This window comes from Perca flavescens, chromosome 20 (assembly GCF_004354835.1).
Source record: "Perca flavescens isolate YP-PL-M2 chromosome 20, PFLA_1.0, whole genome shotgun sequence".
Lineage (NCBI taxonomy): Eukaryota > Metazoa > Chordata > Actinopteri > Perciformes > Percidae > Perca > Perca flavescens.
Window position 1 is genome coordinate 5450831 of NC_041350.1, and position 19654 is coordinate 5470484.

At 40.2% G+C, this 19654-nt stretch overlaps 1 protein-coding gene across 2 annotated transcripts in view; it reads left to right on the top strand.

Annotated features, from left to right (window-relative positions):
* gabrb1 (gamma-aminobutyric acid type A receptor subunit beta1) overlaps positions 1-19654 on the top strand; it is a 56599-nt gene that overhangs the window by 34842 nt on the left and 2103 nt on the right. For both annotated transcript variants that reach the window (XM_028566016.1, XM_028566017.1), the window contains 3 exons: positions 8740-8822; positions 16073-16216; positions 17167-17319. In XM_028566016.1, coding sequence (XP_028421817.1) covers positions 8740-8822; positions 16073-16216; positions 17167-17319 — 380 coding nt within the window. The remainder of the gene's footprint in view (positions 1-8739; positions 8823-16072; positions 16217-17166; positions 17320-19654) is intronic.

The window sequence follows — 19654 nt, forward strand, 5'->3', positions numbered from 1 at the left end:
ACTACTCTCTCTTAAAGGAACACGCCGACTTATTGGGAATTTAGCTTATTCACCGTAAACCCCCAGAGTAAGACAAGTCGATACATACCCTTCTCATCTCCGTGCGTGCTGTAACGCTGTCTGACGGTTCCAGCATTAGCTTAGCCCAGCACAGATCCTGCAGGTGAATGGTTCCAGTAATCCTACTGGACCCAATTGTGACAAAAGTGACAAAATATGTTCCTATTTACATGTTGTGATTTGTAGAGTCACAGCATGTACAAAAAACGACGTAACATGAGACACAGCCATCTTCTAACAGTAAACAAACCGGGAACTATATTCTCAGACAGGCTTGCTGCGAGCATATCACTCCGCCCAAGTACTATATTCTTCCGCCTGAGAATATAGTTCCCGGTTTGTTTACAGTTAGAAGACGGCTGTGTCTCATGTTACGTTGTTTTTGTACACGCCAGACTCTATAAATCACAACATGTAAATAGGAACATGTTGGTGTTATTTTGTCACTTATTCGGAGCAGTAGGATTACTGGAACCATTCACCTGCATGTTCTGTGCTGGCCTGATGCCGCTGGAGCCGTCAGACAGCATTACAGCACGCACGGAGATGAAAAGGGTATGTATGGACTAACTCTGGGGGTTACGGTGAATAAGCTAAATTCCCAATAAGTCGGCGGGTTCCTTTAATACTTGACAGCGCCGCAGTCGAGCCGCTGCTATGCCCGGTGCGTTCCATACAGACGCTAAAGGGTGATATTTGCGTTGGTATCTGACGCTGAGGGCCACTGACCAAGCATTTGACAAATTAGGAATGAGAACGGATTGGTTTACAAACAAAAAGTGAAAAATTCCTGCATTGTATGCCTTTTTAAGGTGGAGAATCCAATAAAAAGAAGGTACACGGACCATTGAAGGGACATTGTCCTTCTGACTTAACACGTTCTGTCAATCTGATTACCTTATCATTTGATGATATGATTAGTTGTCTACAGCCTTGCAGGTAATACAATAATATGCAGATATACTTATATGTGCTATCAGCACTATTTTCTCTTCTTTTCTCAGATACTGGGAGGACATGTCTCTTTCTTTCACCACTCTGGTTTCAGCTTTTCACAGTTTTCTGAAGGAGCTGGAGAGATTTCTTTTACACTGACATGCTGCAGAATCATTATCCCCTGCAGGCTCCCACAATTATTCATCCAGTGTGCTCACTGCCGACACAAGGGCTATATTTAGGTTTGCCATAATGACCTCACCACTGACTGGCACATACACACTTTGGTTGTTAGCAGCTCAACACCTCAGTTCGGCGAAGAAGACATATGGTCTTTTTGTTTATAGTTAGTAGTCCACTCCCCAGCAGAATCAGACCTGTTTGGCTGTGACTGATGGAGAATGGCTGTCCTCAATAGCAAAAAGAGATAAAAGACGACAGAGCAGCCCGCTGGGCCTGTGCTGGTGCACAGTTTATAACGAGTCATTGTGCGATGGTATCCTATTATAACCCAATTTGACGTGATAAATAAGCATCCTTGCACATGTGGTTTTTGGACATTTGTTACAGCACAGGTTGGAGTGAATTAACTTGCTTATACATTGGCCAATTAGTAGCTATCAAAATACAGTTTTACAGATTTTGGGGCAATGCAATATCTAAATGTAAAATTGGTGTTGATGATGTCTTTGTGAAAGCAATGCAGAGCTGCTGTTAATCAGAATCCAGTATTTTCTTCTCCTCTTCTTTTTTTACAGTAAATAAATAAAGTCTTTGAGTGAATAACTTCATAATTATGCCACTCGAAATAATTATACATTCAGGCCTCCTATCTGTCAAACATCTCAACTTCAGTTTGATTTAAATCCCAGAGTTCCAGTGATATGGAATGCTTTACCATCACATTTTTCAAAGCTAACACTTTACAATCTAAGAAAACTGTTAAAGGTTTGCTTTTGTCTGTGCAATGACATCCCATAATGTCTTTTATAAACAACCCATTTAACGCCTAATATTATTTTACCTTTCATATTTATTCTGTTGATTTGATATTGTGTGTAATTTTAGTTGTGGCTTCTTTTTCTCTTTCTTCTGTTTTCTTTTCTTATCAGTATTATAGTTTCTTTCTATTTTAATTGGAGTATGCATTGGAGGGTGCCCAGATTAAGCCCCTCTGAGTTTTTTTTTTGCATCTCTCCCTCACATCTTTTATTGATTATGTGTGTATTAATCTGTAGTATTTGTATTTGTGTAAACCAATAAACTAAACTATAGAAAGACATAAATTGTGACCAATGCAATGCACTTTTAATGTTTGGAATCGCTCTGAATGATGTGTATATGTCTACATAAATTGCATAAAAGGAGAGCTCCAAAGAGCTTCAGAGTCCACATTGTTCATACTTTACAGGACGTGTTCCCTATACTACATGTGACCCAGTTGGAATGTGGACCATGTGGACTCTGACTGGGAGTCTAACATGGATTGGTACCTAGGGTTTCAACATAGGCTAAAATGTCATTTTCAATCTCAGTGTGCATTCATAAGTAAGTAAAGTTTATTTCTGTAGCAGATTTAAACAGAGCTTTAGCTGACCAAAATGCTGTACAAAAAAACACTAAGGTGCTGCTGCATTGAAATGTAAAAATAGAAAGTAGAAAGAAAACATACCAACGACAACAACAAGCAGCAATACACAAATAAGGAATTCTAGACATGATAGTCTACATCGACGACGTATCAATTCCGGGCATTGTTCAGATGCCGCCAGAAATTCCACCAAATGTGCCTCATTTCTGTCAGATGTCAGTCACCTTTTGCTTTCTTTGTGTTGGCGTTCTAAACTCTGGTGGATTTCTGAAGACTATGGTTAACTGCTCCTCAGATCTCTGCAGGGTAAATCCAGACAGCTGGCTAGACTATCTGTCCAATCTGAGTTTTCTGTTGAACGACTAAAATGTACACGTTCCACCAAAACAAGATCCTTCCCGAGGCTATTTTGCAGAGGCCAAGACGATTGTGATTGGTTTAAACAAATGGCAATAAACCAGAGCAACGTTTTTTCTCCCATGCTGTGTGGACTAGCCAGACCCTCGTCCACAGCGCTGTTAAAGAAGGTCTGGCAATGCGAGACTATAGAAATGATAACTTTTAGCCTAGATTTAAAAACAGAAATAGAGGAAGCACATCTGATATCTATCGGCAGCTGGTTCCACAGTTGTGGAGCTGCAACTGCAATGGCTTTCAAAGAGAGATTTGTAATCAGATCTAAGAGACCTCGGGACTGAGTGCCGGTGAATAAGATCTGTAATATAAAACGGGGCCTGACCATTATAAACCTTGAATGCGATCAGCAGGTTCTCAAATTGGATTTTAAAGTGAACGGGGAGCCGATGAAGAGGGGCTGGCGCTGGGGTGATGTGCTCACACTTTTTAGTACAAGTCAACATTCTTTCAGCTGCATTTCAGTGGGCGACTTAATGAAGACGGTGGAAGGCCTAAATATATAGTGCAATTGTCCAATCTGGATGCAATGAAGGCATGAATTACTTTTCCATATCATGGAAGGACATAATTGGCTTGAGTTTGGAGTTCCTAACTTATAGTAACTATTTTTAACAACAAAACAGATTTTTGGGGTTTAAGCTGCATTCAGACCTAAGAAAGCGATCCCGTGATTTGCTGCAGCAACTGTGCCGCTGCAAAATAGCCTCGGGAAGGAACTTGTTTGGGTGGAACTTGTGTACGTAGGGAGGTGAGCTCTGGAATTAAAATGGCTGTTGAGTGTGTGATGAGACTTTTACTCCAAAAAAAAAAAAAAGGTAAACATAATTTAATTGTCGGTTCTAGCTCTGAGGATGTTTTTCCGAATCAACCAGAGTTTAGAATGCCAACACAAAGAAAGAGGAAGGTGAAGGATATCCGGCTGAACCTCTGGCGGCACCGGAACAATCCTGTAAACAAAACGTTGTCGATAAAGACTACTGGCCCACTGTTTTCTCTGGCGTTGACTTTGGCGTCTTAGGAGTTGATCTACTGGCCCGTCCCGTCTCTGAAAATGTAGGAGCAAGTGTTTAAATTGGCATTATTTGATCAATCAACCACACAGTATTTGTAACAGTTTATCTATTTCTCACCTAAAAAATCTTCACAGTCAATGTGGTGGTTGCCACAATTTGGAAAAGAGTAAGCAGTGTGTGGTTACTTTTGGTTCTACCCAGCTCCTGTAAAATATTTAAGGATTCGTGTGACTTTGTAAACCCAGTTGCTCAGTGAAAGACTTCATGATTTCCATTATGGAACGGATGAACTGCAACATCCTTACCCTATAGTCACGGAGTTGACACACTCTATTTTTACTGCCCGTCCACACTCTCTGCACCTGCCTTATAATTAATCTAGTGCTTGCTAAGTGTGTCCAGAACACGGATCCACAGCCCCAGAATATTCAACAAGGTAAGAAAAATAATGAATATTTATGTCTTGAGGGTCTTTTTACGTCCTGATACTGTAGGAGATGTGCACGTATAGCTGGGCACTCATTCAGCAGAGTGAAGAGAGATGATCAAGGAGGATGGATGGATTTTTACTGGCTTCCAAAGTCACAGTTGTCAGCACTTTTCTCTCACCAGTACACTCTAAGAATTACATCTGTATAATAACAGAAAAAGTTCTCGCAGCTCATTACCCAGACTGTGTCCCGTAATTAAAAACGGAGATGATGTGTGTATAGCTACAGTTAAAATACAGAACAATTTCTGTTAGGCCTGTATAAAATTCTCTAATAGAAACCTGCATAGTTAGTAAATTTCTGAAAACATTGAAAAAAAAACTTCATGAATGTTAAAAAAGGGACAAAGGTCGAAAAAAGTAACAAAAAAGTCACAAAGGTCGAAAAAAGCGACCAAAACTTACTTACTTACTTACAACGGGAAAAATCATCGTCAAAAGCGACAAATGTTGAAAAAAAGTGACAACGTGGACTTCTTTAATCTCCCAAACCAAAAAAGTTGCACAAATTATATAATTCCAAGTGTAAAAAAACAAATTAATCATAAACTCTCCGTGCTCCTCCAGGCTCAGCTGTTAATCAAACATGTGCATCGGCCCGTCCACTTCTTCCTTTCAGAAATTAAAATAAATACGTGCTTTTTTTCTTTTTTTTTTTGTGACCCTGAAAAGATTTGTGCAGGTTGTTTTCCAGGTAAACCAGTGGGCGGCCATGTGCCTAAATTAAACAGGTGGCAGTTTGAATAATGTATTGGAGCTCAGTGATGCATGATGTACTATGGCTGGGGAAATGTTTCTAACTACGATAGGCCTGGGTTTGCTGTAGACAGCACAGTACAGTACTGTACACACACCTACCAGCTTCTTCATCCTTCTTCATTCCTCGAAGCCATATCCATTGAAAGAACAGTAGGGAAAAGGTGAGAGGGGAAAAAAGCAGGTAGCCCTACTACTTTAATGAGTACTGTACCACTAACATGCAAAATGGCAACATTTCTGAGTAATGTGACATGCCTGGCTAAAGGCTCTTATATACTAGACACATCCATGTTGGCGCGTGCCATTGTGACGTCAAAATGACAGCGGCGCGCGACAAAGCGGAAACACTAAACGAGTTCGCCGACAACCGGGTGCCAGGACTCTCAGAGTGACTGCAAGTCTCTCTGGTAAACTTACCGGGTTAAGATGAGTTCTTTTATGGTGAATGAAAGGCTCGATCCCACCAAGTAGGTCATCGAATCAAATCGAAACATTGACGGCAATGCTGCTGCTGCCAGTTCTGCCGTTGTTTACCTTTTTCTTCTTCTTCTGGTCCGTAGAAAGGGCCTTTGCTGATTAGCGCCACCGCTGTTCAGGAGAAGACTGCAACTAGTGGCGCGAGCACCAGCGCAGGTATAAATCGTCACGGCGATCCCGTGACGTCACATTTGCGCGCGTCAGCTGAGCTGCGGTTACTGTAAAACACGCTTAAGATGTGCCTGTAATAAAAGGTGAAAGCAGAGCAAAATGGTGTTCAACTTCTTTTTAATCTGCCAGTCACATCCTCACCCACTCACCTAATTTTATTAAAAGCCTATTATCAAAATAATAATAATTTGCTCACATGCTGCCTCCAATCCTTCCGAGTGGGCTCCTCCTCCGTCAGCCCATCCTCCAGCTCCTCCATCTCCTCCCTCACGCGTTTGTTCTTTATGGTTAGGAAAGGGAACACGCCCTGTGCTATCCTCCAGGCTCAAGATCTACTACTGCAAATTGGGTTCAAAGTGTTACAACCACTCCATAATACAGCTTCATTTAGTTTTTATTAGAAAGGTCTTTTAAATAGGGTGGGGGTAGGGGTATTTCATTTCTGACATACTGTTCACATTCTGCTAAAACAAGGTATAAACCACAAGTAAGGGAAACATTGTATAAAACGTTACTGAGCAAATATATGCATAAATACATTCATAACTCCCATAACACCTTACAAAGTTGAAAGATTGAACATACATTAATCTTACCTATGCGGACTATTAACACATTTTAATTAGCATGTGAAAGTACATTGCTACAGAGCGTTATCTTTCTAAATAGAACGGGTTCATTTGAGGTTAGAACATTTTGATTTTGATTGATTTTGAGAATTTAAATACATATGAATTATTATTATACATTTTAGTTCATCTTAAAGCGCTCTCATGTTTCCTGAGTCACTACATTGCAGAACTCATTTATGCATACCTGTCACATTTGTCCTACAGTATATATCCACTGTGCTGCTAGTTCAAATTTGCAGTTTGAGTGATTTTTACTGCAGTGTCAACAAGACAATTGCTCGTCCATAAGTCCTGTAATGTGTTGTCTCATTACAGCGTATTAAATGTTATATGACTGAATGGTTTTGGTGGTTTGCTGGGATGTGGTTTAATGATGTTTTCTGTGTCGAACAAATGATGAGGATGACTGAGCTTTTACAAACCCATAATCAGCTGGATGAGGCTGTAATACAGGGCCTGCTGCTGTTGCAGACCAAATGAATGGGACTGACACTCTAAACGCCCACAGCCTGTCTCACTCTCGTAAAGAACTCACGAGGCACCTGCACTTTTTCTTCCTCTAGAGAAAGTGCCCTTTTTCTGAGGAGCGGTTTTATTATAATAAATATATATATATCATGTTAGATTAATCTTTATTGTCATTGCACATGCCACAAGTACATAGCAACAAAATGTAGTTAGCGTCTAACCAGAAGTGCTTTAAGCAGTGATTAAATAACATAGCTACAGTATATACAGAGTGCAAGGTATGAAATGATATATAAATATATGGATATGTGTCTATGTGAGTCTATTACTACAGGTATGTACAGGCTATGACTATGGCTATAGTAATACAGAATAAATAACTATACAGTATGTACAGTGGTGTAAATTGTATTTGCACCACTGAGTATTGGAGGGATTGTACAATATGTACAGCGAATATACAATATGTACAAATGATGTAGATCTGGTAAGGAAGTCAGAGTTGTGTTAATATATATTATATATTCTTTTTTAAACAAAACGTTAAATATAATTACACAACTCTGAGTTCCTTACTACTTACGTACTAATTCTAAGAAGTGCCCTTTTTTTCACTTGAGCCCCTGCCAAACAAAATGTCTGTGCACGTCCCTGGAACTAACGGTTAGTGGCTCTCATCAACACAGAGCTCGGAAATACAGAAAACAAAATGGCTCAATCATTAATTCTCTCCTGAACCTCAAAAACTCAAGTGTTTCCTCCTTCAGATGTACGACTTCAAAGGAGGGGAAGTCGCGTCGTGGGTTTCACCCGATTGCCTGGATTTCAGTGTTAATTCTTACATTAATTACTCATAGTTGTAATTAAGATTGAAAACGCTTTTCAAAGAGAGGGGAGCTGCAGCCGTGACTTCAGCAGTGCAAAGGCAATTATGGGAAAGAAACGGAGAGTTCAGTTCCAGTCGTGATGTAAAAGGATTTGTGTGATTGAGGGCTGCGTAGGTAGGAAGGGTGCTGTGGGATTCAACGTGAGTGGGAGGGTTATTGTTTATTCTTTTATAAAGTCAAGTGTTTTCCCCTGGCATCAGGAAATGAAATGTTTTTCCTCCTTTGAAACCTGAATGTTGTGTCATGTCGTGGGCTGAATTTGTCCGTACACTAAAGGAGGATTTCTAGATGTGGAAGCACAGTAATGTTAACGGCAAAATGGGTTAGTGCTCTAGTCTCTCGTTGCCAGACCTTCCTTCACAGCGCTGCTGAGGAAGGTCTGGCTAGTCCACACAGCATTCCAGGATGGGAGAGAAACGTGCTCTGGTTTATTGGCATTTCTTTAAACCAATCACAATCGTCTTAAAGCGCCGGACAGAGCCACGGCGCCTCAGCAAAATAGCCTCTGGGAGGAACTTGTTTTGGTGGAACATGTGTACGTTCAAAAGTAGTTTTAGTCGTGCAACAGAGAACTCAGATTGGACAGATAGTCTAGCTAGCTGTCTGGATTTACCCTGCAGAAAAGGTTAACCATAGTCCTCATAAATCCACCGGAGTTTAGAATGCCAACACAAAGAAAGAGGAAGGGACATCCAGTGGAATTTCCGGCAGCACCTGAACAATCCCGTAAATGAAATGTCGTCGATATAGACTAGTGCTCATGATGGATTTTTCCTCAAATATCAGTAGACTGTTGGACTGTTGGAGACTGTTGACTTAAAACCCTTTTTTCTTTCAGGATCACCACGACAGCTGCCTGCATGATGGACCTGCGCAGATACCCACTGGATGAGCAGAACTGCACCTTGGAGATTGAGAGCTGTAAGTGGCAGAGTTTGTTTCGGTGTATTTGCATGTACGAAGAGTCATAGCCCCAATGCCAAAGTTTTGCCACAGGTACCAAATATTCCTTCACGCCTGTAGTTGGTTTCAGTTGGTCGGGACAAAGGAAACAATTAATACACTGGTGCCTTTTAGCTCTGGTCCATTTTATGTTCTGACTGACTAAAGAGGAATAAACATGAAGTCATATGCGCTGACAGGTAACTCATTCTTTGGACAGTTTTGGTGATGCCATCGTGCATCATCAGGCTACATGGAGTGGAAGTCCGCTTACAAACTCATGCTTCAGTGCTCAACAGCGTGGTTCCGGAAGTAAAAATCCCATTGATTTTCTCCATAAGGATTTTGATTATCAGCCATAATGTCTCTACTATCAGCGGTAGACTGACCCCGAGCTACGAGTTTCTGCTCTTGTAAAAGCTAGATAAGAGGTCCGTATGAAATCAAACTTGTATCAAGAAAAACGCGTTTTATTTGCATATTGAGAAAAACTATACTACCCACAATCCTAAGCGTAACAGCGACATCTCTGATTGGTCCAACTCGCTATTACCATGGAAACGTTTGTAGTACCCGCGAAACCGCGAACAGCTAGATCGAGCTTCTACCATTCAAGTCTTTGATTAATTAAAAGTATTTTTTTGCCGTTTTCAAAATGTTTATACGCGCCGAATCAGTTTTATATTCAGGATTCCTCTGTTAGCAGTTTGGCTTGGTTCCAGGCTTAAAACTCTTTATATCAGCAATTTTTGGAACGTCAATGAAAAAATTGAATGGGGAAAAAAAACCTTCCAGAATCAGAGCCGTTAACAAAGTGGGCGGGCACTGTTGAGCTCTGTTGAGACAGTCGTAGCCTGATCTCATTCAGGTCAGTGTCCAACACCTGTCTCAGGCAGAGGACTAGTTCAACTCTGTCTCCATAGGTGACGGGAGACGTAACACAGTCCTTCCAGAAAAATGCAGAGTTTTTTTGTGATTGTTGCGGGCAAAAATCCTTGATTATGCGGCACGTTTCCTTAAAAAATACAATGGAATATGCGGGATATTTATGCAATTTGATGCGATGAAATTGGGGGAACTTGCAAAAATTGCGGGAACTTGCAAAAACTGCAGTTTGATGAAAAAGAGAAAAAAAAGGGATTCCCCCAAAACCCTGCTTTTTGATGATGTTCACGTCACGTAATTATGTCACTTCATAACTGTGTGACGCAAACGCAACATAAATATGCGGACTTTGGCTGATTATGCATTGAATTATGCGATTGCATAATCCCGTTTTTCTGGAGGGACTGGTAACAGCTGGATGATAACACCGCGCTGCCTCATCCTGCCAAGGTCATGGAGGAAGGAAACACATAACACATTCTGTCTGTGTTGAGGAATTTGGGTTGAGCATTTGGGTTCACGGCGGCCGCACCATCTTTGTTTACACTGAAGGTTCGGCTAAACGTAACTCCTCCAGCCCGAGTTCAAATACTCCTACAGGAAGACAGGAACTTCAGAAAGTTGGGGGATAACACATCGTGGTTAAACTGTACCGTCTGCCTTAATCTCTCCTCAACTGAGAGTCAATAAAATGCTTCTGTGTGAGTCAAAGAAGTCTCCCGAAAACGTCTTCACGTGTGTGAAATGAGTTGTGCTGCTCTTGACTTTTTCCATATCACCACAGAGGAAAATCTAATTCTGCTGACTGACAGCAGGCAATGCTGCACTCTACTGAACCTTATGTGTTTATTAATCTTTTTGTGGTGTCAGAAAGATCTCACCCAAAAAAAAAGTATTAGTCCCTGCTCTAAAAGGCATCTTGTAGTGTTGTATTGCTTTTAAATTCCTGCTAAAATATTTACCATTACAAACTCCTGTAAAAGATTACGTCAATTTTAGGATATGGATTATAACCATGGGGCCTATCCAATATGTGAAAATGTTGATGTGCATGTTATGAACACACAGAACTTTGCCACCTCCAACAAGCTGCTGTCAGTCAACTCTCGACGTCACATTCAAGGTTTCACCCGCAGTGACGCTCTATGCTCCGAGCCGATTTGTCCATGTTATTTTAATATGATTACTAGCTAATTAACCCACAGCTTAAGTACACACACTCATCAGACCACACTGAGGTTGTTCAATTTCATCCAGCTTTAAATGCTACTCATCCACAACTCTCTCCACTTATTGTTCTTGTCCTCTCCGTACCTTAGGTCAGAATCCACATCCTGCAGAAGACTCTTTGGTTACTGAGCTCATGCTGCACTTTATGCCGACTAATGCAAACTGGCATTTCTTGTTCAATCAGTCCTGGCCGGAGTGCTTCAGTTAAATAATGGATTCTACCGACATACATAGTTAAAGTCCCACACATTATATACTGTGTAGATATATATATATATATAGGCATAGAAACCCTCAGGGCTCAGTTTAAGGTTGAGTCCTTTTATGACACCTGCATGTCTAGAATTCACTGAAACCATGGCCATTCATTTTTTTGAAAGCCATTCATGGGACCGATCCCGTTCTCACTCCCATCTTATGAAATACCGACGCCTGGTCAGTGGCTCTCAGCGTCAGATACCGATGCTTAAATCACCCTTTAGCGTCTGTACGGGACGTACTTGGCATAGCAGCAGCTTGACCGCGGTGCTGTGAGATGACGTAGTTTTAAGATCGACAATTGTAGCGAGTAGTATGAAAGACCGAAAATCTGCTTAAGGAGGTTGGATGGGGTTGGTGGATGGGTCAAACAAAAAAGGACTTTCACCCAGCAGACCGGGGTTCATGTCCCGTTCTTGTCCTGCAAGTCACTGAAATGTACATTTTGTAACCCCACCCACCATCTTTTCCTAAACCTAACTGTCCCGTTCTTGTGTCGCATGTTAGTTAAACACACGCCCCAACCCAGAGCATCAATAAGTGATGCCAAGAGTCCCGACCAAGCGCGTCTACATATGACGCTAAAGGAGACTTTTTGCGTCATTAACAAACGCCAAAGGCACCTGATCAAGCGTTGCTTTTTCACGCGAACGGAGTGAGAATGCGTTGATGCGACAGGGAATCCTTAAGTTTAGCAGCACCCCTCCACTACAGATTGGAACCAACCTGGTATTAACCTGCAATGAAAAGGTCTACCTGAAGGAAGTAGAGGACCTGACCCACTGGTGTCAGGACAACAAACTACTTATGAATGTCAGCAAGACTAAAGTGATGATAGTGGACTTTGGAGTTATCCAGATTAGGTCTGGGTACCGAATTCAATACTTTTTAGGCCTCGGCCGAATTGCCTCTGAAGTATATTGCCTCCAAAAAATGTCTCATCATTTTGTACCCAATTTCAATCCCTAAGGAGTAAATCCCAGCAGCCTCAGTGAGCCAATAACCATGCATCATGCTTCTACCAAAATCGAATAATGTCTGTGATTGGCTGTCTAACGTTACACGTCGCAGAGACACACAGGAAAAACTCTGTTACGCACAGAGACTGGGCTAACATAGTAGGAGCTGAAAAATAAAGAAAATAAAAATGTGTGCCGTAATGTTTAATTTTTTGTTATATAAAATTGGCATCTAGAAAAGTATCCAGATACAGATCACATGGAATGGTGGAAGTAACTAAAAGGCTGTTTTAAGTACTTTAATATCAGACAGAGAAATGTCAAGGAGTTGAGCAGTTTTATTATATGATTATACAGTTGGCTTTGGTGGAAAAGGCTGCAGCAGCAAGAGGTGCATCAATACATCTATACTTAAGAAAAATGTAGATTGTAAGACTTTATTATAATAGAGTGTATTATTATTGCGGTGAAGTACTTACATTGCACGGCAACTAGAGCTCTAACAGTTAAATATATTTATATTATAACTGTCTCTTTCAGCCAAATTTAAAAATATCAGTTTATGTATGTATTTTTCAGACAAATTAAACTTTTGAATGAATCTCAGGATACATATTTTGGTTATATCGCTATGTATATTATGTGACACAGATTATATAATAACACAAGTAAACCATGCGTCTTTATTATGATGAAACTTATTTTTTTTCTTAAATGATAATAAAACTGATAATTACCATCAATCATAGCAATTAATTGCGGTTATACGAAGAAACTGCAATACTTGTTACAGGCCTATTGGGAGCTGGGTTCTTGGGTATCACAAGATGACGCGAGAATCCATCTGGTCAGGCTTCAACAAATGCATTTGTGTCCGAACCACCGCGGCTCGGACCGATCAGCATCCTGTGACTTCCGACTCTCCGACTGGCCTCGGCAAGAGTTTGGCAGACAGATGGTTCGTCCAGCATCTGCCAAGTTTTTTTGAAAGTGCCTGCCCATTTTCCAAACAGCTTCCAATGGTGGCTTCTCAGATGGTTCTGCGTAACGAACCATCTGGTGCTTTCAGGTTAGCAATCTACCACAAGTAAGAAAAAAATACTATAACAACTCAGTGTGGCATCTGTGTTTCTGTAGTCGATATAGAGATGCTATCATATAGTACATTCACAAACACAAATTTACAATAGGAAAACATTTAACTGACCAACAGACTATTTAGATTTTTCAAATAATGCATTCATAATAATGAAGAATGTGTGCTGCTAAATTGCACCTAGGTTTAATGATTTTTGTTTCACAAAATGTATCATGTCATATTTAAAAATCCGGTAATACTTTAATTGAAGGTATCTATACAAGAGGGTCATGACAGTGTCATGACACATGAACACTAACTCTAACTCTAACCCTAACCATAAAAGAAGCGTTATGTATAAATGTTTATGACTTGTTTATAATGTTTATGACACATTCATGACAGTGTCATGTCACTCTTATGTAGATACCTTCAAGTAAAGTGTAACCAAAAATCCTCTCTAATGTCAAAAGTGAAGGTCTTCTCACATACATTAGGTGGATGAGGGGGAAAAAAAAAAAAAACAGAAGGCAAAATCATAACGAAGCCCTTCCAGTAATGAGAAGGAGCTAATTCCCTAAAATCCTGCTGCTGCCTCTAGATAAGATGAAGAATCTGAAGGGAGAGACGAGCTGGCCCAATTAAATTGGTCTAATTACTGAAAGGGCAGCTGTTTCACTCTGGTTCAGGCTGTAGACATAGCCCAGAGACTCACTTGTTGTTTCCGTTCAGCCTGTGGGAAACTGGAAGATGTTCAGCTGAGCAGAAAAGGAGAGGCCTACTTTCTGCATTATCAGTCCCACTTGATTTGACAATGATTTATTTTTCCTTCAATTGCTCCTAAAATCTGAAGGACGTTATTTGTGACCTTTCCTGTGTTGAGTGGACGATGATGGACCAAGAGCATTTCACTGGTATAATTGGTTTTTGATCCTGGTCAAATTAAGCTTACACCTTACGTAAGGTTTTGTAAGAAAGAATTCAACAAAAGTAGCGCATACAGATTTTTGAGTAAAATATTGCCTTTGCACTTAGATCATACCTGCAAACCAGTCGCATTTCGTCAAAAAAACGGCGTTTTGAATGGGAAAATGTCATCCATGTGAATCGTGTAGATCCAAAGAGTTTAAATTTTTTTTGGGGGTGGGTAAATGGCAAACGACCGTTATCTACCGGACCGAATAGCAACACGGATTTCGGTGCGTTATTTAGGTGCTACTTAAATGGTGGTGGTGTCACCTTTTTCAGACCTTTTGAGTTTGCAGGTATGTTAGATGCAGTTAAAAGCTCCAAATTAAAAAAATAAAGATTGCAAAATCCTGCAGTAGGGCTGCACAATATATCTTTTTTTTTTGTTTTTTTTATCGTCATCTGCCGTGATAAAGTAGCTTCTTCTGATTGTCTTGATTTGGACTAGAATTAGGATGTTGATGTATAGATTGTGTAAATTTGTGGGCCAGATTTGTATTAGGGGGAGTCTAGTCTATATCCACGACGTTCCGCTTCTGGGATTGTTCAGGTGGCGACACAAATACCGCCGGATTTCCTTCTTTTAGGCCGGATGTCCATCACCTTCCACTTTCTTTGTGTTGGAATTTTAACCTCCGGTGGATTTGTGAGGACTATGGTTAACTGCTCCTCAGATCTCTGCAGGGTAAATCCAGACAGCTAGCTAGACTATCTGTCCAATCTGAGTTTTCTGTTGCACAACTAAAACAACCTTTGAACGTACACACGTTCTACCAAAAGAAAAAAAAAGTTACATCCCAAGGTTATTTTGGAGAGGCACCTTAGCTCCGTCCGGCTCTTAGAACCGCCCAATAACGATTGTGATTGGTTTAAAGAAATGCCAATAAACCATAGCACGTTTTTCTCCCATCCCGGAATGCTTTGTGTGGACTGGCCAAACCCTCCTTCGCAGCACTGTGGTGGAAGGTCTGGCAATGTTTGACTAGGGGGAAACAAAAATACGTAAGTTGTCATTGCTTCTGGCTTTGGTTGCGCCTTGAAAGATCAGCGGCAATGGGGTCAGAGTTGAAATCATTTGAACATTGAGCGGCCAGAGTAGTTTTACCACGGCTAAACTCCGTCTCACAGGGGTTTCCGCGGGTTCTTAAAAAGTCAAATATTTCGGGCCGAATTTGGCCCCTCGCAAATATTGATCCGGCCCGCATACCAATTTAGGTTTCTCAATAACTTTTGTCCCCTTTAGTTATGAACCAAACCAAAAAAGATGGGAAACTGTTTTTCAAACTGCAATTACGCGACGCACAAAACAGAATTTGGCAGAGTTGCCGACTTTGAGACTCTGAAATTCCCCCAGAAGCAGAAATTTTTCATATTCAGGCTGAGTCAGCTGTGTGGTAGCCTGCTTTTAAAAATGTAACCATTGTCCAGCTTTATTTGCTAAACTCTATGATGGCTAAGACACTTTTTGCTGAGTTTTTTAGGGCTTTAGGCCGACCAAACTGTAAGTGAGAAGACTATACGAGACATTCGACAATACAGTCAAAGATATTTTACTTTTTCAGTTAAATAAATGGCTCTGGATGTTATTCTCAGTTTCCAGTGTGGCCCTTAGTGAAATTGAGTTTGACGCCCTCGGACTAGAGTGTGATTACAACATTCTCACCTGTCCAGGTGATCTGTACCAGGGTGGAGAAAAAGAACACGGCAGCTGTCAAGTCGCGATAGCATTCTGATGATATGCTATACTGTATTGTGCCTGGATCCAAATGTGTTTGTCCTTGTGTTTTGAGTTGAGGTTTTTATTATTTTTCTCCCCCACCTCTCTCTCTCTCTCTCTATCTCTCTCTCAGATGGATACACCACTGACGACATTGAATTCTACTGGCAGGGAGGAAGCAACGCAGGCTCAGTTACTGGGGTGGAGAACATCGAACTGCCCCAGTTCGACATCATAGACTACCAAACGCTCTCCAAGAAAGCTGTGTTTGCCACAGGTAACAGTTCAACCCTTTTTGTACGGTGGCCGTGAAGGACAAAACACGACAGCATGTCAGAAAACACAACGACATTTGAGAAAACAAAACGACATTTCAGAAAACAAAATGACATTTCAGAAAACAAAACGACATTTCAGAAAACAAAATGACATTTCAAAAAAAGCATTTCAGAAAAAACAACATTTCAGAAAACAACATTTTAGAAAACAAAACCACATTTCACAAAACACAACATTTAAAAAAAAAACGACATTTCAAATATTACAGTGTTTCTGAAATGTCGATTTGTTTTCTTAAAGCCTGTCGGGTTTTATCCTTCAGGGCCACCATACTTTTGACCTGTTAGGAAAAAAGAATGAAATTCCCTGTACTATACTGTAACTGTTGGGATATGACGTGGTAAATTATAATGTTTATTTCCACAGCACTAATTCCATCAATACAATGACAGTTTTCAACAAACATACTGTTTTCAGTTACTGATTAATTCCAATCCAATCAAATAATATTTAATCCAGATTTTATCCAGAATGTATACCTTCTTTATTTTCATAGCAGCAGTTACCAGGCTTCCTCTTATCTGTTGATAACTGAGAAATAGTTTGAAGACAAAACCAGTTACTCTGCCGAGTGCCAGCCCATTAAACCTTTATCATCGCCTGTGTTTTAATACATCAAATTTACAATATAGTCGTTTTCATTTACCTAGATTATTTTCATGGCACTTAAAAATGACAAGTTAGATACATACAACCCCCAAAGTTAACCCAACTTCACTACAGGTTAATTACAACATCTGTGATTTGCTATTCCGATATTTTAAGTGATTGATCACAGTTAAAGTTGTCTCCCTAAATCAACATATTTTATATTTCTGTGATTTCTGACACTACAAAAGCAATGTTCTTATGAATCTGAATAAATACCTGCAACCTTGTGTGTAACAGGCTCATATCCACGTCTGTCCCTGAGCTTTAAATTGAAGAGGAACATTGGCTATTTCATCCTGCAAACCTACATGCCCTCCACCCTGATCACCATCCTGTCCTGGGTCTCCTTCTGGATCAACTATGATGCCTCGGCTGCCAGAGTAGCCCTAGGTCAGTGACCTTTTTTTAAAAATTCTTTACAGATTGGCAATTATGCTTGATGATATGCTTTTTAGTGGCATGGCTCTATATGGCAATGTGTGTCTGTTGGCCGGTGGGTTGGTCCAGATACCTCAACAACTATTCCATGGATTGCCATGAGATTTCGTCTAACAGGGTTTCCACGGGTAGTCTAAAAAAGTGTAACATTTCAACATCAAAATTTTAGGCCTTAAAAAAAGTCTTAAATTTGCACAAGTATTGTGTTTTAGGTCCTAAATAATTTTAAAAAGGTCTTAAATTTTCCTACATCCAAGTAACGCTACCTCATTGAAATATTTCTTTCTTAATTCTGTGGCGTTGTAGTTCTGTCTTTCGCTAGTCCAAATTTAATTAGCTATATATGTACAGATAATTATTACTCTGTGTCGCTTGTATTCAATTTTAATAATTTTATTTACTTTGGAAGTAATTTTGTGACTCTGCATTTCGTTGTACTTTAATGTCATGATATCGGTCTTTTTGACATTTTTGACCTTTATAAATTTCATTCATAAAGGTCTTAAAAAGTCTTAAATTTGACTTGTTGAAACCTGCAGAAACCCTGTCTACAGACATTCATGGTCCCCAGGCGATGAATCCACATAACTTTGGGTAATCTCTGACTTTTCATCTAGCGTCATTATCAGGTCAACATTTTGAAATTTGTCCAAAACTTTTATGCTTAACTCGTAAGTCAGAAGGTGCTGGAATGCGAAATGCATATGAGAGCGTAGGGGTTAAGACGCAGGTCAACGGAACGCTTATAGAACAACAACATGCTATGAACTCAAATGCCCACTTACTAGGATTTTTTTATTAAGGGATTAATGAAGTCTATCTTATCTAAACTTTGGGGTTTACATGCCTCAATCAGAATAAACTGTAGTAGTCATCCATATATATATATATACTCTTGACTTCTGTGGACATTTTGTGGATTGTGGAGTACTGAATATTGCTTGCCATTACTTTGGGCTACTTTACTTTAGCCACATGGTCATCAGTTACATTGGGATCATTAGTCTCTATTCCACAGCTTCTGTGTGAGCTGGCCTGCTGGAAGGGCCTGAGTTATTGAGGCAACCAACGCATTTCAAGTCAAATGCCCATACATTCCACTGTTTAAAATAGCCATTATAAGTCTTCCATTACTCGGGTCCTGTCTGTACGTGAATCAGAGGTGAGTCAGAGCACAGTACTGCCACTTAATTACAGCCACTTTAGTAGGTTTTACACAAATCTGTTCTCCAATGTGACGCAGTAGCCATCTGTGACAGTACCGTAAATTTGTTTTAGTAGAGGCAAAGGGGAAGGGAAGCCCAACCATGTCTCAACCCAACGTTCACGTCACCTGTAGATACCTTTTAACATATAACACCCCTCTATAACACCCCACACCACCTCTTTCATTTCAAAACAGTAACATTGTACATATAAAAAAATCTATTTTTATTGTATTTTTCTTTTCTCTATTCTTGTCTATGCACCAAATCAAATCATTGTATGTGAAAACGTACTTGGCAATAAATCAGATTCTGATAATCGCACATTAAAAATCAATTCGAAACAACACAGAAATATAGCTCAACTCTGTGTTGTAGACCCCCACACACACACACACACACACACACACACACACACACACACACACACACACACACACACACATTTACTGGATAGTTCCGCTAACACGCTAAAATTGGCACGTTTAGAAGAAAATTTGGATCGTTGCTTGGTCCCTTTCAGGTAATTATTGTAAAGATTGACAAAGAATATGTATTTACTCTCTAACTGGGAGGTTTTGGGACTGATTAGTGGGATTTGCTATGGACAAAGTACACACGGCGATACACTGGTAAGAGCTAATGATGTTTAACCATGTATACAGTTAACTTCATTTAATATTGTATGTGGCGTTTTCTTTTGCGAAAACAAGTTCCTTCCCGAGACTATTTTGCAGAGCCCCCGTCGCTGGGACCGGAGCTTAGCGCTGCCCAAGACGATTGTGATTGGTTTAAAGAAATGCAAACAACCCAGAGCGTTTTTTTCTCCTATCCCAGAATGTATCTGTGGTATAGCCAGACCATACTCAACAGTGCTGTGGAGATAGGTCGGGCAATGCGAGACTAACACACACATTAATAACCCATCTAAATGTACTTTTCCCCAACCGTTTTCGGGATTTTGGCACATATGAACATACCCATAGGCAGTCACAGATACGCATTAGCTCTACATGATTACCTTTGCACATCAGATGCATTCAGTCATTCATGTACATGTGCATGCACAAACAGACATGCAA